Source organism: Macrosteles quadrilineatus, unplaced genomic scaffold (genome assembly GCF_028750875.1).
Source record: "Macrosteles quadrilineatus isolate MER2022 unplaced genomic scaffold, UCM_ALF_1.0 Scaffold_5__1_contigs__length_97177068, whole genome shotgun sequence".
In the NCBI taxonomy this organism is placed as follows: domain Eukaryota; kingdom Metazoa; phylum Arthropoda; class Insecta; order Hemiptera; family Cicadellidae; genus Macrosteles; species Macrosteles quadrilineatus.
In genome coordinates this window covers 38,313,666-38,337,876 of record NW_026542598.1, presented here as the reverse complement: position 1 = coordinate 38,337,876, position 24,211 = coordinate 38,313,666, and the positions used below count along the sequence as shown (strand labels likewise).

At 36.1% G+C, this 24,211-nt stretch overlaps 1 protein-coding gene across 3 annotated transcripts in view; it reads right to left on the bottom strand.

Annotated features, from left to right (window-relative positions):
* LOC128993982 (peroxidasin-like) overlaps nucleotides 1-24,211 on the bottom strand; it is a 249,266-nt gene that overhangs the window by 2,742 nt on the left and 222,313 nt on the right. Inside the window, exons 2-25 of one of the 3 annotated variants that reach the window (XM_054418140.1) lie at nucleotides 21,417-21,488; nucleotides 20,697-20,768; nucleotides 20,247-20,318; nucleotides 19,218-19,289; nucleotides 19,040-19,111; nucleotides 17,966-18,129; nucleotides 16,430-16,547; nucleotides 15,565-15,731; nucleotides 14,716-14,864; nucleotides 13,988-14,108; nucleotides 13,502-13,528; nucleotides 13,179-13,340; nucleotides 12,229-12,499; nucleotides 11,158-11,279; nucleotides 10,400-10,669; nucleotides 9,899-10,132; nucleotides 8,907-9,148; nucleotides 8,287-8,442; nucleotides 7,462-7,662; nucleotides 4,771-5,106; nucleotides 3,819-4,164; nucleotides 2,557-2,674; nucleotides 1,805-2,013; nucleotides 426-649 (exon numbers count right to left, since the gene is read on the bottom strand). In XM_054418140.1, the coding sequence (XP_054274115.1) occupies nucleotides 426-649; nucleotides 1,805-2,013; nucleotides 2,557-2,674; nucleotides 3,819-4,164; nucleotides 4,771-5,106; nucleotides 7,462-7,662; nucleotides 8,287-8,442; nucleotides 8,907-9,148; nucleotides 9,899-10,132; nucleotides 10,400-10,669; nucleotides 11,158-11,279; nucleotides 12,229-12,499; nucleotides 13,179-13,340; nucleotides 13,502-13,528; nucleotides 13,988-14,108; nucleotides 14,716-14,864; nucleotides 15,565-15,731; nucleotides 16,430-16,547; nucleotides 17,966-18,129; nucleotides 19,040-19,111; nucleotides 19,218-19,289; nucleotides 20,247-20,318; nucleotides 20,697-20,768; nucleotides 21,417-21,488 (3,997 nt within the window). The remainder of the gene's footprint in view (nucleotides 1-425; nucleotides 650-1,804; nucleotides 2,014-2,556; nucleotides 2,675-3,818; nucleotides 4,165-4,770; nucleotides 5,107-7,461; nucleotides 7,663-8,286; nucleotides 8,443-8,906; nucleotides 9,149-9,898; nucleotides 10,133-10,399; nucleotides 10,670-11,157; nucleotides 11,280-12,228; nucleotides 12,500-13,178; nucleotides 13,341-13,501; nucleotides 13,529-13,987; nucleotides 14,109-14,715; nucleotides 14,865-15,564; nucleotides 15,732-16,429; nucleotides 16,548-17,965; nucleotides 18,130-19,039; nucleotides 19,112-19,217; nucleotides 19,290-20,246; nucleotides 20,319-20,696; nucleotides 20,769-21,416; nucleotides 21,489-24,211) is intronic. The other 2 variants (XM_054418142.1, XM_054418143.1) reach the window with 2 other exon arrangements.

Genomic DNA, 24,211 nt, shown 5'->3' with positions numbered 1-24,211 from the left:
CCAGTTTTTTTTATCCAAAAAGACATAGGTAGTTGATCTGAGTCACCGTCAGATTGCACTAATTTAAATTACTAGTTTCTGACAAATATGCAGACTTTTCAACCAAGTACAACTGATGTGAATATATGATGAATACTTATCGTAAGATATAGCATCTTTTATCATGTAAATCTACTTCATTTACAACAAATAAGGAAGAAAATATAATTTTACACACTAGCACAATCTTTGACTGGCTCACACAACTACTGTCTTCTTTTTAATAAAAAAATGGCAGCAGATTGTCCATAGATGGGATTAGACTCTAGTAATCTTCACTCATGTACAGTCATTGTTTTAAACAATGAGTGGAGAGAAAAAATGTTGTGACCGTCTTCCGTTAGATCAGGAGCAAAAAGCAATGACAATTACAAAACTTTACTCACTCTACAGTCGCAGGTCGTACAAGCGTCCTTGACCCATCTCTGCCCTTCCTTCCTCAGTGTTCCGTTGCTGTCCCTACAATGAGTCAGCTGTTTTATCCTTCTCTTGAGAGTTTTCACACTCTTCTGCAACTCCTGCACCATCGTCTCCAGACCCTCTAGTCTGGAGTCAGTAGCGTTCATCAGGTCTCGCCTCGTCCTCAGCTCGTTCTCATCGCTATCACAGTCTGAAACACAACGGCTAGAGTGGTTGACAACAATGGGGAAGTTGTCTAGTTTTTGTTGTGAAATATTTAAGAATTATATAAAAAAAACAAATTTAGTTTTAGTTTTAAATTAATTATTTTTTTAACCTTATGACTTTTTCTTATAGCTTAGTACAGAACTATACCATTAATAATATACAATAAATTCTCTATAATTTGCCAACCTTAATCTTCTGAATTGTTGGATAGGTAGGAAGGCAGAACAACGCGTAAAATACTAAGACTCAAAGCAAACATGTTGAAAACATTAGTTAATGAATAGTTTTCCTGTTTTTAAAAATATTCAAGGTGATATATGTTAGTTTTACATTGAAATAATTTTTACCCCAGTTTTGAAACCATTATCATAATTTGTATAAATGTAACCAATAATTATAATTTATTTAAAAATATAGGTTTTGTGATTGAAAAATTTTAGATAGACTTGTGCCAAACAAGAATAATTTAATACACATATTCAGCCAAAAAGGTCCACACTGAGACTGCTGTATTGTGAGGGAATTCTTCAATGTCTAAGCACACAGGCACTAGCCAAGGATCATTTTTCACATTACCAATTGAGATGAGGACGCCACATTACTTCACCTAGGGGTTGGCATTATCACTTAGATAAAATAAAATCCATTGTTGATTTGGCAGGATTTGAACCTGGGGCCTCAGGGACCTCCCTCGCTCCCTTTTGTGAGGGATTGTAGAGAGGGAACTAATTCGTGTATGACAAGTTGATAAACTTTACAAAAGAGTGTGTGTTAATCAAGAAAAATAAAGTGCTGGAACCTAAAGCATTTCACATGCATCTTCCATGTAAATACAGAGTTGGTAAATGGAGTACCATGTAAAATAACAGAGTAAATCCATGTACCCGGCTCAGTGTACGTACAGTCTTATCACACAAATAGCCCAATATTCAATTGTGCAGGGAGGATTGAATATTACTCAGGGACAGATATCAAAGTTCTGATAATCAAGACCCTATACCCATAACAGTAGCCCCACTACCACTGATGACAAGAACATTTCCTAGGGAGTATGAACAAAACTTTGACTAAAGAATCACTGTTAAACAAGTTTCAGAAATTTTAATTAAAAGTTAAAATACCTTTTTGAAAATCATACCTTCGCACTCATACCAAAAGCGCAGATCCATTGCTGGCAGATCCCGGCAGGAGACGAGAGAGGGTTGCTGCACAGAAGGGAGCAGGAACACGTCGGGTGTAACTCGGGTGATGTTGTCTCCGTTGTCACACAACACCCGAGCTAGAGAGGCCTGTTTGATCTGTGTCAACTGCTCCGGCTTGAAAGTGGCTAGTGACTCATACCAGAACCTGACAAAGATAAAACAATCAAATCAAATTATTGTTGATTGTAAAACAAATCGAAAATATTGCAAAAGTTATAGCTACGGTAGCTCAAAACCTAATAATTTCCAGTATTCTCTATTGTAAATTGCACAATGTGACTGTACCTTCCATGTGCAATGAATGTCTATGAAAAATCAAGCTACTAAAGAATATTTGTTGCAATTAACTCTACTCACAAATGAGCCTCTAGAGCATGAAATAAGAAAAAGCTGCTCATAGAAGGTTCTCATTACCTGAGAGACATGTATTACTTTTTGTTTTTAGGTTAAACTGTAGGTTTTCAAACAACCAAATTTAGATTATTTTGTAGCTAAACTCCACATGAGTTTGGTAAGAATTGAACCAGACTCTCTATGACATGATTTTCACATTGACCACTCAATCAGCCAATGCAAAAAAAATATGATTTACGTAGTTTTTTGACAATCCCTGAACCTAATTTTTACCACCAAATTAGTTGAACTAAAATATACTGCGTTATATGTGTAAAGTGTAAAGGCATCTTACCTGTCGCCATCTCGCATACGGCGGAACTGATCCACAAGGATACACCTGAACAGAGGTCCGACTCTGGCTCCGTCCACTGGGTCCTCGAGGATGCCCCCAACCCAGACGTCAATGTTACCTGTAACAAACCAAAGTAAGCAATACTTAGAAACAAAAGTCTGTCCTTGATCATGGTTATAAAACCATCTAAGTCAGTAGTGGGGCCAAAATTATGGATATTGCTATATGAGACATCTTGCATATATTAATAGTGGTTTATTTACCTTGTATTTTCGTCACAGCTCAAAAATGTTGTATAGAAGCTACAACCATGGTTTTGACGCGATGTGTCGAGATGTAGGACATGTCCTACGTGACCATGACGCAAACGGCGTCGAAATCATGGTTGTAGCTTCTATACAACATTTTTGAGCTGTGACGAAAATACATGGTAAATAAACCACTATTAATATTTGTCTTAACAGCTCAGGGGCAAACCACAACAATGAGTACCCTGCATAGCATATCCCACACTTATTGCACAAAGATTGCAATAGGGTCTTAATTCCTTTTTTCTACCATATTTTTTTGTTTGAGATAGTTGACATTGACGTGACACAAAAGAAGCTCTTACCAAAGTCATCTTATCAGTTTAGAATTGGTAAAAAATAATATTATTCCAGAGAAATCAGTAATTTACATCAGTATAATCTATCGGTGATATAAACTTCAACTAATGTATATTTTTTGCAGTTTCTTATTTTTCACATTTTAGAAAATATTTTTCCAAATTAATTTAGTCCACATTTTCATTGAAATATTTAAGTGCCAAGACAAGGAAGGCACAACAAATAACCAAACATGCAATTGACCTCAAATTCAGGAAATAATATTTTAACTTATTTAAATTTTTACACTATTAACACTGTGAGCCTCACACAAAACTTGGTAGTGCTTATTATCAATCTTAATTTGTGAGTTCGTGGCTAAATAAGTAGGGTAATTGACCAAAGCAGCGATGTCATGGGTCCTGATGTTCACCACTTTATTTTATCAGTCCAGTTAATTAGTTCTTGTACTCTACTGTCGTTCTCCTTACTTACGTTCTACATTTCTACACACACAGAGGCCATAGGTGGACAAGAAAATGGAAGGCTCTGATAGGCCATTAACCTCGTAAAAAATTACAATTGTGAGTCCCATTAGAACTATAAACAATTCCAATCTAAAATCAAGTATGTTAAAATATTACTACATGGAGTCAACTAATAAAAACCACAAACCTGGATGACCATAAAGCTCTTGGAGTTGGTCCCTGACGGCTTTGTTGGATATTTCGCCCCGTAGGTCATCAAAGGTCTGTGCCACTGTGAGGTTGCAGACTGCGCGGTAATCGTTGTAAGGTGGGAGAGCGTGGTCACGTCCTCGCTGAATATTCATGGCAGCCAAGTCTAAAGAGACCGCATGGGCGACGGTGAACAAATGTTCAGTAAGCTGTTTGTTCAGGTTTTCATGAGGCATCTTCCGTTTGGCCGCAGTCATGAACATCCCTCGTAACAGTGGGTCAGTCCCCCCCTCGTCAACGAGGCGCCACGGAGAGAAGAACGCCTTACCCAGCAGTAAATCGCCCTGGAGAAAATGTAACAAAGTTTTATAACCGGGGGATAGGACTTTTGCCAAGTATCCCACTCTAAAAATGCATGCAATGTGGGATTGTCCCAGTAAAATTTCATTCACTAAAAATTCATAAAGATTATATTGTACTTTTTCCAAGCTGCACATGCAGAAATAGTTTGCATTTTACATAATTGCTTTTATGATTTTCATTTTAGAGTTTTAATACAGTATTTGAATCTCAATATTTTTACTTTCTCTTGGTAAAATTTACAAAGTTCTAAGTAAATTTTGTAAAAGCTACTACAAGGGGGTTTCGGTTAACATTTTGCAAAATGATTAGAAATACTAAATGTTTGAAATATATATAAAAAAAATAATATCTTGTCCATCTTAAATCAAATAGAACATCAAATAGAATATAGTCTATACAATTTGAAAATCTAAAGGGTTGAAGACAGACAAGGTGCCTTTACGACCTATATCTTTATTTAAAAATCTCAGTTTTGATGACAAGTAGGTTTATTTAGTTCATCACTGGTTTGAGAGTCTAGTGAAGAAAAACATAAATTAAAAACACTCAAATAAAACATAAATAAAACACTCATCATAACCAAGTACCTCAGGAATAGTAGCAAACTCAGAGTCCAGCCTGCGTAGCACTGGGTTGATCAGTGTGTGGCCAAACCTCAATGCAGCTGTCGCAAACACATTGGAGATCCCAGGGTCAATGTTGGGGTTATAGCCGGTGTAATCACCCAGCATGTTCATCCCCTTGGCGCCCAGTACATGACGTAACCAATGGGCGTACGTGATGTGCTGCATCTCCGCGCCCACTATCTTGCGAGCCTCGTAGAACAACGTGTGACCGTCCCAGTGGGGGTTGATGTCACGTAATTCCTGCGCTACCCGATTGTGCTCCCGCAGCCATATTGTGTGCATCGTAGTTAGACCGATCTGTGTTAAAAGATTGATGTAAGTGGTGGAAGATGATTCAGGAGGAACAATTACGAGAGAAAAAAAATTGATATTTTTAGATCATGGGAATTTGAAACATTTTCTTATGAAGGTAAATAAAAGGTGTCTGCCAACTGACACATACTTTCTCCCTTTAACCTGATATTAAAATTGAACATCGCCTAATACTTGTACAAGAGAAAACAATTATAATGGGTAAGCAACAGAAGTAATTATTATGGTTTTTAATGGGGAAATTAAAAATTGCATAATTGCTTTTTTGAACCATATTGAGTTTACAATGTCGAGGTTTATGTGATTTTGTTCAGATTTAAAAGTACTAAGACAGTATGTCACACGTGCTGACGAAACGTACATAGAGTGACTAAAATCTTTACCTCAAGAATGAATGCAACAAAATATAATTAATATAATTCAAATCTTTGAAACTGGGATAACACAAAAAAACTATTATGACTAAGAGTAAAATCATTGACTTCTGTGTATAGTCAATGGTAAAATGTATAAAATGTGTTTGTACAAATATTACTTGGAGACCTATCCATTTTGATCTTGATGTGCATCCGAATTGTGTTTTTATGTTATAAGCTTAGATTCATCATGGGTTACCAACAGAGGTGCCCATCCCTCCCAAACCCAGAGGCGCAATCCCCCCCAAGCCAAAGGAGTAGTCCCCCCCCCAATTTATGCTGCCGTCTATTTAATGATAAACCTACCCTCCCCTCACCAATTTATATGACAATTTTCCCTTTACCTCATAAAACAAGCATTTAAAGTATTCAGTAAACTTGAGGTACGAAAAACAAACTTGCTGATAATCAAAATTAAATGTTTAATATGAAACGTCATTTAACACTACATCAATATAAATCTAACTAATGGACGAATTCGAAGTTTTTCAATTTACAATTCAGAATCTGTATTGTCAGCCAATATGTGTGCTCAGTATTGCAATTGCAATAGACAACGTCTTCAAAACGTACAACAATATAGGCCTACTCGGTGAATTACTCTACTCCAACACAGTACTGTAACTGTACAATATATTAGGTGGCGTTAATTTTTACAGGGCTTAAGAATTCAAACAGCTTTAAGTGCATTAATAATACGAGTACTTTGGCAAAAAGTATATTGTTTCAAAATTATAGGCAGAGTCACGAAATAAGACAGACTTGTTGCTCGCCACTCCCAGGCTGCCTTCTACAAAAATCGCCGGGCAAAATACCCACAGTATCTCTTAATAATTGCCACCAGTACAAAAGGTTTTTGTGACAAAGTAATCTTATAATTCATTTTGATAGCCCCAGGATTGCCTTTTATGACTAATAATGGTAGAAACGCATCTTGTCAGACAATCCGTTTGTACACAAAACACAAAACGATAACAGATAGTCCTATCAATTCACGCGTGTATATATTGCCGCAGGCAGGACTGGAAGTAAACTGAATCAGGTAATGACGGAAGACGTGGTCTCTGGATTGGTGTGTGTGTTATCAAAAGCTGAAATTGGACTAATTCTAATTATAGTGACGGAGGAGAGTGTTGAAAATATAATGGGATTCATAATTGATTTTTCCATTCAAAATTATTGACAATAATAACCAATTTATATGCTGGATGGTCTCGACATTCTACATTACTGCAGAAAAGGAAATTTATTAAATACTTTGAGGAGGTTGAAATATACATAAAACCATAGATAAAACATACTAGTCTATGATAAAACTATTGACAGCACATTAATTATGAATCACATTATATTTTCAATACTCTTCTCAGTCACTACAATAGTCCAATATCAGCTGTTGAAAACGCAGACGACAATCCAGAGACCACGTCGGTCCGCCATAACCTGAACCTGATTCAGTTTACTTACTTCCAGTCCTGCCGACGGCAATGTACGAATTGACAGGCCTATCTGTAATCGTTTTGTGTTTTGTATTAAATGTTTGTCGTATTCTGACGACACCTCCAGAAGTGGATCTTTTTTATTAAATCCTGACGATGGTGGAGTTAAAGAACCACCAAAACATATGTAGCAAGTAACATTCGACACTGGTATATTAAGGATTGTCTGGCAAGGTCCGTTTTTACCATTCTTAGAAGCTACCTATCTTAATTACGAACGGCAAAATGTTGTTGGTGGTGATAGTGAGCTACTTGGAAACACTTTTTCGGGCTGCTTATATAAAATTATACATTCATTATGACAGCTAGCAAAAAAATATCCCCCCCCCAAAAATCTCAAAATAAGTCCCCCCCCAAAAATTCCTGTAGCGCAAACGCGCCACAGGACCCCCCCTCTGGGCACCCCTGGTTACCAAACAGTTTACCTGTTCATTGACTCTGATGTCTCCGGCCAGGAAGCAGCCGACATCACTCTCAGTGACATCCCTACGGCAGTCGACCTCTTGACCTCCAGCGATGGGCAACATAGCCTTGCCTGCTGGGGAGGAAATCCCCACCCTCAGCAAACCTAGGTCACTGCTCAGGTCCCGCAGTAGCTGGGCTCGCTCCTCGGTGAATCCGTACACCTTGGAGGGAATTTTTGTTATGATTTTACTGTTGATGCCAATGGCATTTTATAATTAAAACATCAAGTGTTTTTATGGGAAAGTGGTCCCGAATCTGTGATATGTTTTTGGATGTACCGAGAATAGAATCTGTTCATCCGAACCAAAGTCTGAGACGTTAGGTAAACACTAGGTTCAACACACTCAAAATTGGAAAAATTTTGTTTTATGGTTTGTGTAAGTTGATTTACTTATTTAAACTTTAAACTGAAGGAACCTTCCATCCATATTAGATAATAAATGTCCAATTACTTTTAATCTGGAGTAAAATAAAATATAGAAGGTTTAAGTGTTCAAAAGACAGACATTTTGCGTATCTAGTAGCTAGATATATCTTTTACTGACATTGATTTTTAACACATATAGAATAAGAATATATTTTTTAAAACATAACATTCACAGATTGAAATGTCTTTTCTTGAGAAAACGTTCTGAATTATATCTTACAAATATTAATGAAAATACAAATGAGAGTTAAGTTAAGTTCAGAGTTAAACTGAAACATTTCTTTATAAACATCACCATTGATTCCCAAAGAATTTTCGATATTAAAACTCCCTTGTGAAACAATTTAAATATTCCCACCTGAGATCCGTCAATGTAGGCTGTCAGCTGATTGATCTGTTCTCTTGGCTGAATAGTGTTGAAGAAGACCGAAGTCATTCCTGACCCACACACAGAGCTGCTGCGGATGAAGTCAATACATCTACGGTTCCGTATCCTCGGATCATTTTCTGGCACCTACAAGCAGTATTAATTTGTAAGAGCGCATAGTTTTGAGAAAATAAAACTGTGTTAACTATAAACCAACTTTAAAGAAGAAGGGGTCCCATTTGGCTTAAACTTCTTCCTTTTCAAACCTTACAAAACTTACCTCAATTGGGAAGCTAGGAGAAGCATAGCCACAGGTCTTCTTGCAGTCTATACCTTCCCAGCTCTTGGCTGATGTCAAGGGTATGCATGGTCCAGGTACTTTATCCAAATCCTTCTATCCCATTTGGCTTAAGCTATCCTTTCAACTCCTGCAACCAACACTTACCTCCATTGGGAAGCAAGGAGTAGCATAGCCACAGCTCTTCTTGCAGTCCATCCCCTCCTGGCTCTCGGCGGATGTGGAGGGTATTGCATGGTCCAGGTACTTTATCCAAATCCTTCCATCCCATTTGGCTTAAACTATCCTTTCAACTACTACAACCAACACTTACCTCCATTGGGAAGCAAGGAGTAGCATAGGCACAACTCTTCTTGCAGTCTATCCCCTCCCAGCTCTCGGCGGATGTGGAGGGTATCGCATGGTCCAGGTCATGGTCCAGGAACTGTCCCCACTGCATCACCATGTGAGTGATCTCAGAGTCTGGGGTGATGTCATCTGTGCTGATGACTGATGTTGAAACAAGCCTGGCAGCTGGCTTGGGAAAACCAAAGTACTTCTTGTCTTTGTTCCATCCTGAGAAAGAAGATAAGTTTTAGAATCTAAACTGCATTCGAAATGCTATGTCTTTGAGAAAAAAAGTGAAATTTTGTTGGTTATTTTAAACCAACTGTGCCGACATTCTTCTATCACTATACCCGTTTTGGAAAGGTTCAGGAGAACCACAAATTGCAACTTTTGAATGTACATTCGATGCTATCCCCTACAGCACAAATAATGCAAAACACGGCCATAATAAACTGTACAAAGAAAATATGAGAAATTTGTGGAAAATGGCATTTTTATTAGTTTACTGGCCCGACAGACGTCGTCCTGTCCTAATGTGGTTTTATGTCAAATGCTCGTTCATTTTCAAGATGAGCTCATTCGCATGGCTCAATCATGTCCTGGTTGAAATTTATTCGCTACGCTCACTCACCTTTAGGTTGAAGCTCGTTCGGACGTAGGCTGTCAAGCGGTTACAGAGTCCATAAAGGACAAACAAACAAACATACATTGGATTTTATATATATAGATTGAGAAGTTAAAGATTCAAATTGATAGTTTCCGTTTTAAATCTAATTTAGCAATGTTTAACACAAAAGCATTACAGTAGTATGACTTAGAAACTGTATTATCATTATTAACCAACCAAGATCTGCAAGATTTCATTCAGTAGCCTACTGGTACCTAAGTTAGACAAGACTCAATATATTAATGCTTGGAGCATAAATTTTACTCAGCAATTTCTAATATCATTCAGCAAATCCACTCATTAAATCTCACCAATAGGTGTGCTGAAGCCGTTTTCGTAAATAGGACTCAGCAGTCTACGGAAGCCGATGAGTGACGAGCCCCAGCGCGGATGCTGCAGGTTGTTGCAGGTTCCGTCTATTGTGCGGTACTTGGCGTGGAAACACATGTCGGAACAGTTAACTGCGGCCTGGTGCTCCATACAACCAGAGAGGTTGGCTACTAGTTGCAGCTGCTGTGGCGACAAGATGTCAGCGTAGGAGAAGTCTGGAAAAGATCATACCGCTCAAGCTAAAGGAAGATAGTCATGTGCCAGACGCACTTCAAAACAAAAAACTATTTACTTCATATCTAACTACAGTACAGTGCTACATTATGGGAGAGTCAGAGTGATAGAGATGATATCTTCTATTCACAGTAACTTTTCCACTCTTTTTTTTTTACTATCTGAAGTACAGTTCCAAATCTATCGATGTAAAACTTTAAAAATAAGTAAGATAACAAACAAAAGTTTGACCTGTTGACCGACCTCACCTTGCGTCAAGTTGACCTTGAGCCCAGACTGTATATGTCGCCGGATGTTGACCAGCGTCCTCTCGTACACCTCGGCAGCTCTGATGATGTTACGGGAGTGGTTGTCAGGGAAGCGCATCAGCTGCATGAGCACCGATGGTGTTCTCTGCGTGTTGTTGTGAGCAAACAGAGAGGCGATGGTTGCGTTGATGGCTCGATCCACAGCCGCGGCCGCCTCTTGGAACGCCAAGTGAACGTATCTGTCGCCAGGAGCCGCCCCTCCACTCAGGTCTGGAGAAACAAGAGGTGGATATTTTAAATTTCCGACAAATTTACTAAAACGTTTTAGAATACTAATTGATTTACTTATTGAACAAATTTTCTGACATCCTGGAAAAAGGAGTTTTCTAGACATCTTCTTGAGTAATATATTTTCACTGGGATCTATTTGATGGTTTAACTAATTAGTCTATTTTGTGTTAACAAAGCCAAGTATTATAAATTAAATTTCACTATAGTTACCGGTACTTTTATATGTGCAAGGTAATTGTACCTTTTTAGTGGACCTTAAGGGGGATTAATCTGAAAATATTGACGTGTCTGTTAATAAAGTTGTAGATTACAGTTAAAATATTGTTCAAATTGTCAATATTGTTGAATTGTTGCTGCATTATTATTGTTTAATTGTTGCAATATTGCTAAAAAGTCATACAAGTAAAAGTAAGTAACAGACATTCTTACACTTAAAAAAAACATAATCAAGAAATAAAAATCCATACCTTCAACAGTAAGGGTTCCTTGAGCGCTGACTGAGCCGTACTGGTTGGAAGCAATACACTCGTACAGTCCTGAGTCCTCCACTGTCAAGTTGTAAATGCGCAAACTTCCAATAGGGAATACTCTAAAAGAAGTAAAACATGGATGATGTCAAACATTTGTGTGAACTAAAATATGTATAGTTATTTAATAACATTATTATGTACGGAGGGAGTTTATGAATGAAATATATATCTGTCACTGGGGTGAGGACTGCAATTTAATACACATGAAAAACCCAAGTTGCCCGCCACAATATACCCAGTCAGTGCCCCTCTGCGGTGACATGAAGATAGTAAAGAATCTTCATGGTAAAAGCAACGTGGCGACTGCAGAGATCAAGATAATGCTTGCTATATAATTACAGCAATAAGAAACTACAGCAAGAGGACTGTTAAAAAACTGTACCTTAACGTCCTGGACTGTAACCTTTCCCTTCACTTGACAGAAAACTAAATGCAGTTAATTTCCAAAAATTATCGAAATTGATTGGGACTGTACCACATTCTTAAAGTAAGAAATTTGGATGGTTGAATTTTTAGTGAAATTGGGGGTATTTTATAGAAAATAGGCAGTTGAACCAAACTTTTAATATCCTGATTGCAGAACGTGTATGCAAAGATTTTGGTGTTAAAAAAAATAAAGCTTTAACATTGATTGTGGAGGATGATATTTCCTTGTGACCAAGAGACGATGTTGATGTCTAAAAGACCACAAAAGATGTCCAGGAGTTTTGCTGAAATTGTAGCTTCTTTGATAAAGATTGTTATTACTATAGTTTTGGGTTCTTAAAAAATTATCTTTGGTGATTCAAATGTTTAGAGTCTGGATAATTGTAGTTCTTCTGTATAAAAAGGTTTTTTGTTAGGTAGCTTTTCTTGTGATAAGCTACATAAGTGAGATTATGTGTATCACTTAACATATTAACTTATCAGGGTGGTAAGTAAGCGGGTGCTAACGGCAAATACCAATCACAAACTTCTTACCAAGAGGATCAAAAATTTTAAATATGTTGCCAAAACAATTTTTTTTACCTGTGATTTCTATCTTCCCTAAGTGTGACTCTGTCCTTGGTCCAAGCCACTGTGGGCAGAGGTTCTCCCTCTGCCTTACACGGCAGCTCCACACTAGAAGCCACTGGGGCGTTGACAGGGTAGGGGGTGAGCACTAGTCGTGGGGGTCGAGGGCCGTAGCCTCGTACTCTCAGTTCTCCGCTAGCCTCCGCCGACCCTACCTGGTTCTGGGCCAAACAGGTGTACAAACCCGAGTCTGACTCTTTGGCGTGCTCCACAGTCAGTAGGGTTCCTGGAATGTTTTTGCAACAGTGAATAATGGAAGAGAAAGAAAAGGATATATATTATGCAGGAAATGATTTATAGATTCCTGGAATTTTAGCATTATTGTCAATACGTTTAGAATATTTAAGAGGATAGGGAATTCTATTAGGGAAGTGAACAGGCTGTACCCACAACTATCAGATATAATATAGTCTCAGCAATGAAAAATAGACAAAGGTTTGGGATGAGTTGAAAATAATTACCGTATAAGACTACAAGTTTTTTTCTGCTCTGTACATATATCCAATGTTATTGATGATAAAAACTATTACCTATTTTTATCATCAAGAACTTTTTTGACTCTTTAATTACTATAGCTTTATCGGTACTGTACCTAACAATTCCTTATACTGATACTCAGCAGCATGGGACATTGTCATTAACATCGATTATTGATATGCAACAATGTCTGAAGAAGACCATACTTTTTGTGAGAACTTTACACCTGACAAACTATGCACACTTGCAGTCTTACCTCATTCACAAAATGGCTGCAACAGTTCCACATCAGTTGGATGTCTATAGTTCATAGGAACACATAGTAGTCTGTACCTATTTACTAGACACTAATGTCCAAACAATATAGTTTTCAGTTTCAAAAATTACTTTTAGACTCTATAATATAATTCAATCATCTCCAAAATCACCTTCAGATGTTATGCTGACACGTCCCTGAGGAACGACGCTGCGGCCGTCTTTGAACCATGTAATGACAGGCTCAGGTGATCCGTCAGCTTCACATCTCAACTGAGCCTTTGAGCCACTCCGCACTGTCTGGTTCTCTGGCATGGTGACAAAGTGGGGCTGAACTGTGGACATGGCAACATGACAGTTTAGTAACATTGTAAACATTTATCAACTTCTAAAATACAGCACAGTAAACATGCCAAATCCTAAGTACTGGTAGCACTGGAAAAATGTAGGTAACCTGTTAGTCTAAACATTTTTAAAAATACAGCAGAACACTTACCTTTCGGATAGAACTTGTGATCCGTTCCTTGAAGCATGGGGACAAAAGTACCAATAAATAATAAATATACTGTACTACATTTGAAATTTAAAGATTACATAAAACGACTATATTTTAAATCTTAATCGTCTAGAAGCAAAGAATTTGACTTCCTCCAGATGTCTTATGATTAGAAATCAAACAAATTCCCAATACAAGACGATTTCTGTAAAAGTGTGATCTAAATGCAGTAATAAATGTAGGCCTAAAACTGTCAAAGGAATTCAAATAATTAAATGTTTAGGAATTGTTTTACAGTAAAACCTCGCACTGACTCGACACCCGGTAACTTGACAGTCAACAGCTAACAGAGCGCACTACAAGCTTTTATCAGAACAATCATAATGTTTTAAGTCAGCATAGCAGTGTTTTAACATTGGGCAGGTTTTAAGTCAGGAACCTCAAATGATGGCAAGCACAGGTTTGAAATAAAAAATTATTATTTACCATTGACTCTCAGTTGAGCTACAGAGGAAACTCTCCCCAGAAAGTTGGCAGCACTACATTTATAGGCTCCAGCGTCTTCTCTTGCGACTCTTGAGATCGTGAGGGTTCCAGCTTCACTGATCTGAAAGGACAATTTACTTAGAATCCGAGAACATAGGAAAACCATAACTAAATCAGAGTGAATAGACTTTAGCCACTAGTAGAATTATAACAAATGTCTAAATATTACCTCGCTTGTGTTTGTGAAAAAGACGCCAACAAATATACCAGTGTGTTTGTTTGAATTATATTACATTGTTTTATATTAATTTTGATTTAGACTGAGAATAATTTAAGGAAAAATTAAAATTTGTGCATTAAATATTGCCTTAAGCTAGACCTAAAAGCTTTTGTTTAGTTATAAACCATCCTGTTTGCAGCTTTTGCCATTTTTGTCAATAAATACTGGTTTTCAGTGTACCAAAAGTCATAACCTTTTAGTAAACAATTTTAACCAATAAATGTATATGGAAAAAATACTTACAGTAATTTATTTTACAATCTGAAATAAGATGTTTGTGAAAAACTCTTAGACGTTAGACTTAAAAGGGTAATTATTTGACTTACACCGTATGTAAGCATATTAGTTCAATGTGGGTTTAAAAAAATTTAGTCCTAATCGAAAACGGTTATGATTTTTCAATATCACTTCTAAATATAGTTCAATGTGGAACCAAACAATTTAAAACCTGAAATTTGCCTCCGTTTTGCACAGGTAAGTCGTCCTTGGTCCAGAGAAGATCAGGAGAGGGAAGTCCAGCCGCAGAGCAGTCTAACCTCACTGAGTCTCCAATGTCTGCGTTGACGTCTTGCGGTGTATGTAGGAAATAAGGTTTGGCTGCAAGATAGATTATTCATGTCAATTTGTCAACAATCGTGTTTTGAGATAAATCTTAACAAAACAATATTTCATAATATATAAATCAATAAAGCCTGTCATTTATCTGGGGCAATGCATTTATGTCTCATTTAGGTACTAAAATTTATAAATTTCTAAATTTATCATTTAGGTATTTTTTTGTAATGGTTGGTGTGAAACAATGCTATAGTTAACAATATGTTGTCAGTTTGGCAATAAAGGGAAAATTTTGGTGTGTTTTAGACTAGCTTGGATCTATCACAACCCCAACCCACAATTCTTATTTTAAAGGAAAGGAGAGTGAAAAATGAATGTTGAGTTAGGTGAAAACATAGTTACTGACAATGATCAGCTGTTTTTTTTACCCAGGGCCATTCACTAAATCTTTATGTTCAAGAACAGCTGATTTCTACTATTAAAAAGAAATATACTGACTTTTGTCAGGATCAAACCAACGACCTTTTGATTACCGAACATTATAACCATCTCAGCTCTCCAGCTAGATAGTGTTTTGTACACCGATCTCATTAATGAATTGTGTATAGGCAACTTACTGATTTACCGAACTGTGGCTCCCTAGAAGATAAATAGTCTATCCCCTTAAACAGCCATTTTCATATAAATTTATTTCTGTACCCAATACAATTTTCATTAATGATCAGCTGATTGTTAGACTCACAATTGCGCTTGTTGTAGATCATCTTGGCGCTGCGAGACTTGACTTCCCCCGTAGGAGACTTAGCCATACACTCATACACACCGAGGTCTGCGTCTGACATTGGTGCGATCTTGAGTGTTCCGTCCTCTGCCACGGAGTAACGAGGATCCTCCATGTTGATCTCATTACTGTCGCAGAGTAATAAATTAGTTATGAAACTTACATTTAAGTTTGGAGTTACCGTTTTGTGCCATTTTCTTTAGTCTAAGAATAAATTGTACACAACCATAACCTTTGCAAGTATAAAAATAAGTGAGATTGAAAATAGATTTAATTTAATAAGGGTGAAGATTCAGGTCCAATCCATTTTAACCCTCCAGTATACGCACGGCTAATAGTTACATAAATACACAGGACTGGCAGTCAGCGTATAATTCTTCGCTCTTTTATATACCGTACCTAATAAAGTTCACACCAAGCTCAGAGCCAACTGACGCTAAGGGGGTCATAACACTGCTATTTTCCTTAGAAAGGTTGTGGAAGAAAGGTAGATGGGGCGTATATCATTCGCTTGCGGATTCACTTATTTCGGCATGCTTTATCAAATGTGTGGACTATGAGTCCATGGCACGTGTGGCCGGTTAATTGTGAGGGAATAACTCATTAGTATTAACAGATGAGTTTAATACGCAGTCAAACATCCCTCCTTTCAAATTTTCAAGAAACTCAACTATAATGAAACTTACTATGTTACCCATTTCTATGTGCTAAGTGAGAACTTATTACATATAAATTGTTGTTTTTAAATAGACAAGAGTCACGAATTGATTGCAGCTTAAAATTTCTAACCAAAGACTTATTAACAATCAAAATGAAAATTCTTTACCTGTCCCTCATCCAAACAATTTTGGGCTGTGGGTCACCTTCTGCTTTACACGTGAAGTGTACAATCCCTCCAAAATTGACCTCTACATCTGTGGGCTCCTGTGTAAAACGTGGTTTGGCTGAAAAAGTATTATTGATTCAATAGCTTGTTTGTTGAAAATATATTTATTTTGTAATTTAAATGAACTTCATACTGAAATTCAAACAGCCAATCACAAGGAATTATAAAATTTAAAGTGAAATCTTATGTAATTTATTGTATTGAAATTGTAGTACAGTATTAAAACTTAATAAGCTTCTACAAAATATTCAAACTCCCACAAGGTTTGAATATTTGACATTTTACAGCAAATTTGCTGACTGAATAATCATTGGTTTGATAACGGAGTTACTGTGTAGTCAATTTAAACTTTTTTATAGGTCATAGCTGGAGTATATAGTCAATATATAATAGTCAATTGAATTGATATTCCAGCTAAGACATATAAAAAAGTTTATAGTCATTGACAATTGAAATTTTCTTGAGAACATACAAAATTGCTGCTGTCGAAAATGATTCAAACTCAATATACAAGGAGAATATCATCTTATAGAGAGGACCCTTACTGTGTCGTGAACTCCTGAAAACTCATGTGGTGACATGTTCTAGATATGTGACTTATACTTAGTACACAAATGTTTGCTAAACTATTTTTGATTAAATATTTTTGTAATAACTATTTTCTCAGACCTTCTTCTTAATGGACATGTTCATATAATTTACCAGACAATTGTCCTTATAGAATTAATATACGAGGGTTGTTTTTTTTCAACCTCCGATAGGCTATGAACAAAAGACAAGTTCATATAAAACATTAAATTTATTACCAAAAGTTTGGTCCATTTATGGTTACTTTTTGACATAATCACCAAAGAGATTGAGACATTTGCTATATCTGTGCACCAGCTTTTTAATACCCTCTTCAAGAAAAGTGGCTGCCAGTACATTCAAAAAACAAAAAAAAATTCAAAAAACAAAAAATGTCAAAAAGTTAAAAAATCTAGAAAAAATAAAAAAAGGACTTTAAAATTTCGAGAAATTCAGTAAACAAAGCAATAATGGTGAATCTGTGGTTTATTTAACCATCCTGTCAAACTGTTGAACCAAGTCATCTGAAACGACAGTAATGAGCTGGTTCAACAAGTTGGCAGAATGGTTAAATAAACCACAGATTCACCATTATTGATTTATTTACTGAATTTCTAGAAATTTTAAAGTCCTTTTTTATTTTTTCTTGATTTTTTAGTTTTTTTGACATTTTTGTTTTTTGATTTTTTTTGTTTTTTGAATGTACTGGCGGCCACTTTTCTTGAAGAGGGTATTAAAAAGCTGGTGCACAGATATAGCAAATGTCTCAATCTCTTTGGTGATTACGTCAAAAAGTAACCATAAATGGACCAAACTTTTGGTAATAAATTTAATGTTTTATATGAACTTGTCTTTTGTTCATAGCATATCGGAGGTTGAAAAAAAAAACAACCCTCGTATGATACTTACAGCAGTGGAAATCGTTGTCAGAAACATTCGCGATTGGTTTGCCCTCCATGTTGGTTGGAAACTGACAAGTCGCTGCAGCTTGAGTGCTATCCTGCTTGTCTCTCAGGAGATGAGCGAGCCACATCATGTCACAGTCACACACTAGAGCATTGCTGTCCAGTCGTCTGTCGCAGAGCATAGGAAATAGAGAGAATGTTAGAGACAGAGAAGTTGTAGGTGTCTTTTTACCTTGTATTGGCGTTGTCTCGAAAGATGTGGACGAACGTCGGATGACGTGGACAGTAATTTGCAAAACAAGGGGTGAGCCGGTACAGGACAAGTGTGAACTTTACTGATAGAAAATAGTGGCAAGTATCATGATCCATTGACATTGCTGCCTTGTCCGAAGTCTAGTACTCGTCGAACACAGGTACATTATTGTGCAGTTAATGCAATTATGCAATTTGCATTACCAGTTGCATATTAGATGCCAAAGTCTGCAAAAAAATTGCCCCGTATTCCCAAAAATGTATGTTTTTAAAGGAGTGAACTCCATCAAATAGTTGTTAAAAGCACAATTTGAATGAATGGTGTTGATTCTCAAGTGAAAGTAGCTGGTTAATCTAGTTAATTATTGTGATATGCAGTTAAACAACAGCAGTTAACAAATTTACAAGATAATCAAAATTATCTTAATTATTTGAAGTAAAGGTACTTTTCAAAAACAAACAAAGTTCTACTTGCCTGATTCAACTAAAATGTTTCTAGGCAATGACTTGAAGCACAATAGAGTTTATATATTGATCTTGATCACATAGTTAAGTATCAGTGTGGCCTGTTACATTCACGATTAGAAATCAAGCTACAAAACTTCCATACTTACCCCACGTTAAAAAAAGAACAAGTTAACTTGTTGTATTAAATGTATTTACAAGTTTGTTACTACACTAATGAAGTAATATGAGCTATGATGACCATGGGTTTTTGCAATGTACAATGCCACCCAGTAACAATATGATATGATTGAAACAAAGTTATTGCATAAACAATGGAGTTAGTGATTAATGAAACAAATACAATGCAAAAGCTACTTACATTCGCTTTAGTGAGTCTAGCCCCTTGAAAGTGCCTGACGATAAGTGCCTCAATTTGTTGTTGTGCAAAAATCTAAAACAAAAGCAAACAGAAGAAAGAAGATGTGAGATGTGCTTTGTGGTTTATGAACTTAAACTAGTGTGTTATTGGTGATTTGAGTTTGCGTTTGCATACTTACAATCTTTCCAGCTTCGTTAAGTCGGTAAAAGTGTTTGGATGAAGCTTTTCAATCTTGTTGAAGTGGAGGTACCTGAAAAAGATGAAGTGTTGTAATGATTTTTTGTAATTGTGTGTGTAAATTGTTTATAAGTTGTTTTGTAAGTTCTAGCTCAGGATTGTTTTTCACATAACTTTAGGCTAGGCCCACACAAGTGGTATTATCGCTTGGATAAAATCCATCGGTGAATGGCAGGATTTGAACCCGAACCTTAGGGACCGCAGGTGTTGTTATAGTAAAAGTTGTACACAATGCAGTATCATAAGATCACTTCTAGTTTTTGATTTTTGTATTAAATTTGTTCTAATTTACTGTAAAATATTGTTTTGTGTATATCGCTTTGATATAAAATGTTATACATATGATGATGAAAACTTACTTGAGGGAAATCATGATGATTGAAATTAATTAGGAGTTCAATATTTATACAGTTTGTACTACTTATTGATATATTTGCAAGAGTATTGGAAAATTGCTTGTAATTAGTTTATTTAATCTGGTAACAACATATTTATCCAAAGTAAACACTTATTGCGTTTTGTGGCTGTTTACGAACAAAAATAATGGCTAAACAACAATTAATTAGGAATAGTTTTTACCATACTGCTGTAGCCCAAGGGATAGTATGGTTGCTTTATTGATATTATTTTGTCAAAACAGCGCATAATAAGGAAATTCACATTAAATATTCATACAGTATTTACCAAATTATATTAATTAAAACTAAAAAGCCTAAGTGAAATAAAAATGAATATAGAGAGATCAATAATAATAAATTTAAGGCACAATTAACTATTCCTTTATGAGTATACGACTTGTAAAAATATTGCGTGTAGCGCTTTTGATATCTTGGTGATCAAGAGATATAAAAATAATTAAATAAATGGAAGTTCAAAAACAGTAATTTTTTATTGGATTGTAATTTTAAAACTTCCATATATTTTCAGTACAAAACCCCAGAGGCACTAAACCCATGAATGAGATACTTACAATTGCTCCAGCTTTGACAACCCTTGGAAAACTTTGCTCTCCACCTCTCGTATTTTGTTCTTGTATAAATATCTGAAAATAAATAATCAGTTGATTGTAAACTCTGGAACGATTTTAATACACATTTAATACATTTGTAAATTTTTTAAATGTTAAGATTCAATGGTGAAATCAATCTAAATATTTTTGGTAGAAGATTAAGAAGAAAATCATACCAAGGTAGGTATTTGATAATATTATGATATTTTGTCATTCATTAATTTTTCACGTAAAAAATTTTGTGCATGTCAAAGTTGTATTTCAATGGGTACAAAAATATTTCCAAGACTGTAATAACTATTAGAATATGTATAAGAACTACCACAAAAAAATAATTACCCATTCTTAAGATTTCAGTTCCTAGCCTATAATGTTGGGCTAGTGAAAACCACAAATTTCAAAAATACTTACAAGTATCGAAGTTCTGAAAGGCCATTGAATACTCCATTTTGTAACCTCGATATCTGGTTATTGTTCAATAAACTGTAACAGAGGAAAAATATAGTTTAATTTTGAACAGTGTAGGAAGCAGTTAGTCAGGCCTGCTGAAAACTAAATGAAAAAAAACAACATATTTAATAGACAAGACAAACATTATTCATAACATTAATTTATGTTGGGTAAAAGATTGTTTTCCTATTTTAATACATTTAATAATCAAAATGAATTAGTAAAAATTGCTAACGAATCCTGTTAATTTGTATATAAATGAATTGGACATCTTGATAAAATCGTCAAACGTTTCAAAAGGAGTTAACATTACCACATAGATACTTTACATTTTAAATGTTATGGCAATAAGTTTTTGATAATTATTTTTAACTAAAGAAGAGACGTTAAAGTCTGAAACCATTCATTTGTGTTTAAGAGCAAATTTAGCCCTGAACCTCTCAAAAATGTAAAATACACTGTACATGAATTGTTTCAAATATTAGAAAATGTTTACAGAACTATATAGACTTAGTGAATTATATTTGTCAAGGAAAAGGTTTTTGCAGTGACTGAATATCAAGCTAATATTGAATATTGTATAGTATAGGACTACCAACGGTTAGAAAGTTTAATAATGTAATTGAAATGATAATCCATTAAGTAAATGATTTGGAATCAGGTGGAAAACATAATACTTACAGAGTGTTAAGACTTTTTAGGTGTTTGAAGGTGTTTGGAGCTATTTCCTTGATCTTGTTGAACCTTAAATCTCTGAAACAGAAAAAAAGGTATTGTTAGATAAGACGAGTAACAAAAGTTAAAAGTACTGAATATACAAAACTAGTGTTAACCGTATTATTGCTATACATTTTTCTTCAATCTTTACATATGGCTTGACAGTGTGGGGAGGAACTTCAGCAAAAATATGAATCGAATCCATGTTCTTTAGAAGGGCTATAAGAGCCCTCACCAACCTTGTCCCATTACAGACTTGCTCAGACCAGCTTTTGCAAACCTAGGAATCCTCACAGTGGTGTCTCTCTACATACTTGAAACTATAAAGTCTGTGGATGAAATAAATCCCCTAAGAAACCAAGACCTGCCTCGCTGCACCACTACAACACTCGCCATGGCTCAAAATTTGTCCTACCAGTTAACCAAACCACTCACTGGGAGAAAAAACCCTTTCTAAACATAGAACTCATTACATATACCTGAATGAGCATCCCCTCATTCAACACCCCCCCCCCCCCTTGGATTGAACATCAGTTGATGGGTTCAAATGTGGTCTGAGAATTTGAGCAAATGTCTTTTTGGAAGTATAAGTTCCTCGTTTGCAAACTGAGGAACCATCTACCTGAGAGACCTGACTGGCAACAAGCTACACCAGGAGTTAACACGTTCGCGGCGGCATGGGAGCGGTCGCTCCCATACGGAACCCTAATGCTATCCTGGTGGGTGCGATCGCTCCCAAGCTGCAATGCAGTACGAAATGATTTATTTTTAAGCCAGGATTAGAGCTAGAAACTTGAAACCTCGCACAGCACTGCTCAATAGTATACTGTATTTTGTTGTGGTGTTGGTTGGTAGTAAATGTTCCCGTAAATCCCCGTCTGGCAATCTCAAAATCCTACTTTTGTCCCGTCTTTTTCCCTCCATTTGGCAATAAAATTCCAATGGGACCGGCTACGTTACAAGCAGTGCTGCTATCTGTTGGTGTTTAGCGAACTACGTCGACTCTCGTTGTAAAGCAGGACATCCTCGCACGTTATTTGCTATTTGTCAGCCCGAAATTGGAAAGCCAATCACACGCGGCAATCGGGTTTGTTCGATGCTGAGGGCTGCGCCGGACCTGGGGTACGCCCGCCATTTGACGTGCCGCCGCGAACGTGTTAAAGAAGTGGCTGATCGCAAAACCCTTCTACTCAATCATGAGTTTTATGAATATTTTGGAAATAAACATGTACTTTAATATACTTATGACACTATTATTCTTCATGAGTGCACAATACAGAATATTGTATTGTATTCTAATGTATTGCACGTCAATTCTTGTTTTAATTTCTCTCCTTTAAAATAGAATATGTATTATACAGATTCCGTGTTTAACTAATAAAAAAACACGTAGCCAACTAGGTGTTCATTAATTTTATTGTATAGGTACGTTCTAAAACAAATTTTAAATACAGAAAGCGAATATCAGTGACTATTTAAAATCTTTAATCGCTTTTACAAAAATTTTCATTTATTAAAGTAAAAAGTTTTTTTTTTCAAATCACACCAAATGACTATTGAGACAGAGATTTACCAAATCAAACTGCGAGAAACATCACAAAGGTTTAAGCGGCATAAGTTTGTGTTTGAATGTTTGCTCTCTATTCCTTTTGTGGCATCACACAAGTGGTTTGGTTCTCTTTGCCTTTGTAAACATATGGGAGTAGCCAGTAAAAGGGACGGTAAATATTTGCAATCGTTTAAAGGTTATTTGTATTGCGTCTTTTTTTTGGAAATAGTATAACCAATTATTAAATATTATACAAAGCCTTTTGGGACATTTGGAATTTTTTGAGTGATAAAAAATGCTGTGTATTGCCTATTAATCCATATAATCTTGTTATTGATACTTAAATACTTTAATCTGAATTGGTCACTATACAAAAATTAAGGTATTTTAAGCCAAGTATGAATGGAGATGAGTGTAGGATGAGTGACGCGATCTTGTAGTCTTGTTAGTGACTAGGCCGACTTTTTCCTCATACACAGATGTTAATTAATAGCCCATACAGCTAATAGTGGAATCATAACCACATTTTTGCCTCGTAAATAACGAATTGGTCTGACTATCAGGATAGTACTGCGGATAGTCGTAGTATTTACTATTGCGGACGTTAATCCACACAAGGGAGTATTGCATCCACAGTATGCAAATAAATATCCACAATTCGTGACCTAGTAGTTGAATTACAGCAACGTCTGAAAGAACATATAGATCTTTTTACTCGTCTAGGTCCTTGCCCGGAATTGTTTTCCACATTAATTCAGGGTAGGTCTAGAGTGGGTATCTGCAATATCACTTTATTAAATCCATTGGTGATTGATGGGACTTGGATCCGGGACTTCAGGGAATGATGTCACGCACTTTACCACTACACCAGCTTATTCCCAATAGACCCTACATGATTGCTACGAATTGATTATCACAAACACTAGTGTAGAATGACTGTATTTTGTATTAATATATTCCACTGTCATGATGTTGTGGTATTACTCATTGAAAAGGACACCGGTTCAATCCTGAGAATCAGTCATAAGCTTTTTGACCATACAAAACTGGACCCAGCTGTATCATTGGACTTAAAAAATTATCGTGGCTAATGAAACAGCTGATCTTAGTCAATAACTAAGCTAAAGATATCATCTCACACCATTCTACACTCATCCCACTCATATTTGGGCTATACGCACATAGGTGGCGTCCCCATCCTAATGATTGA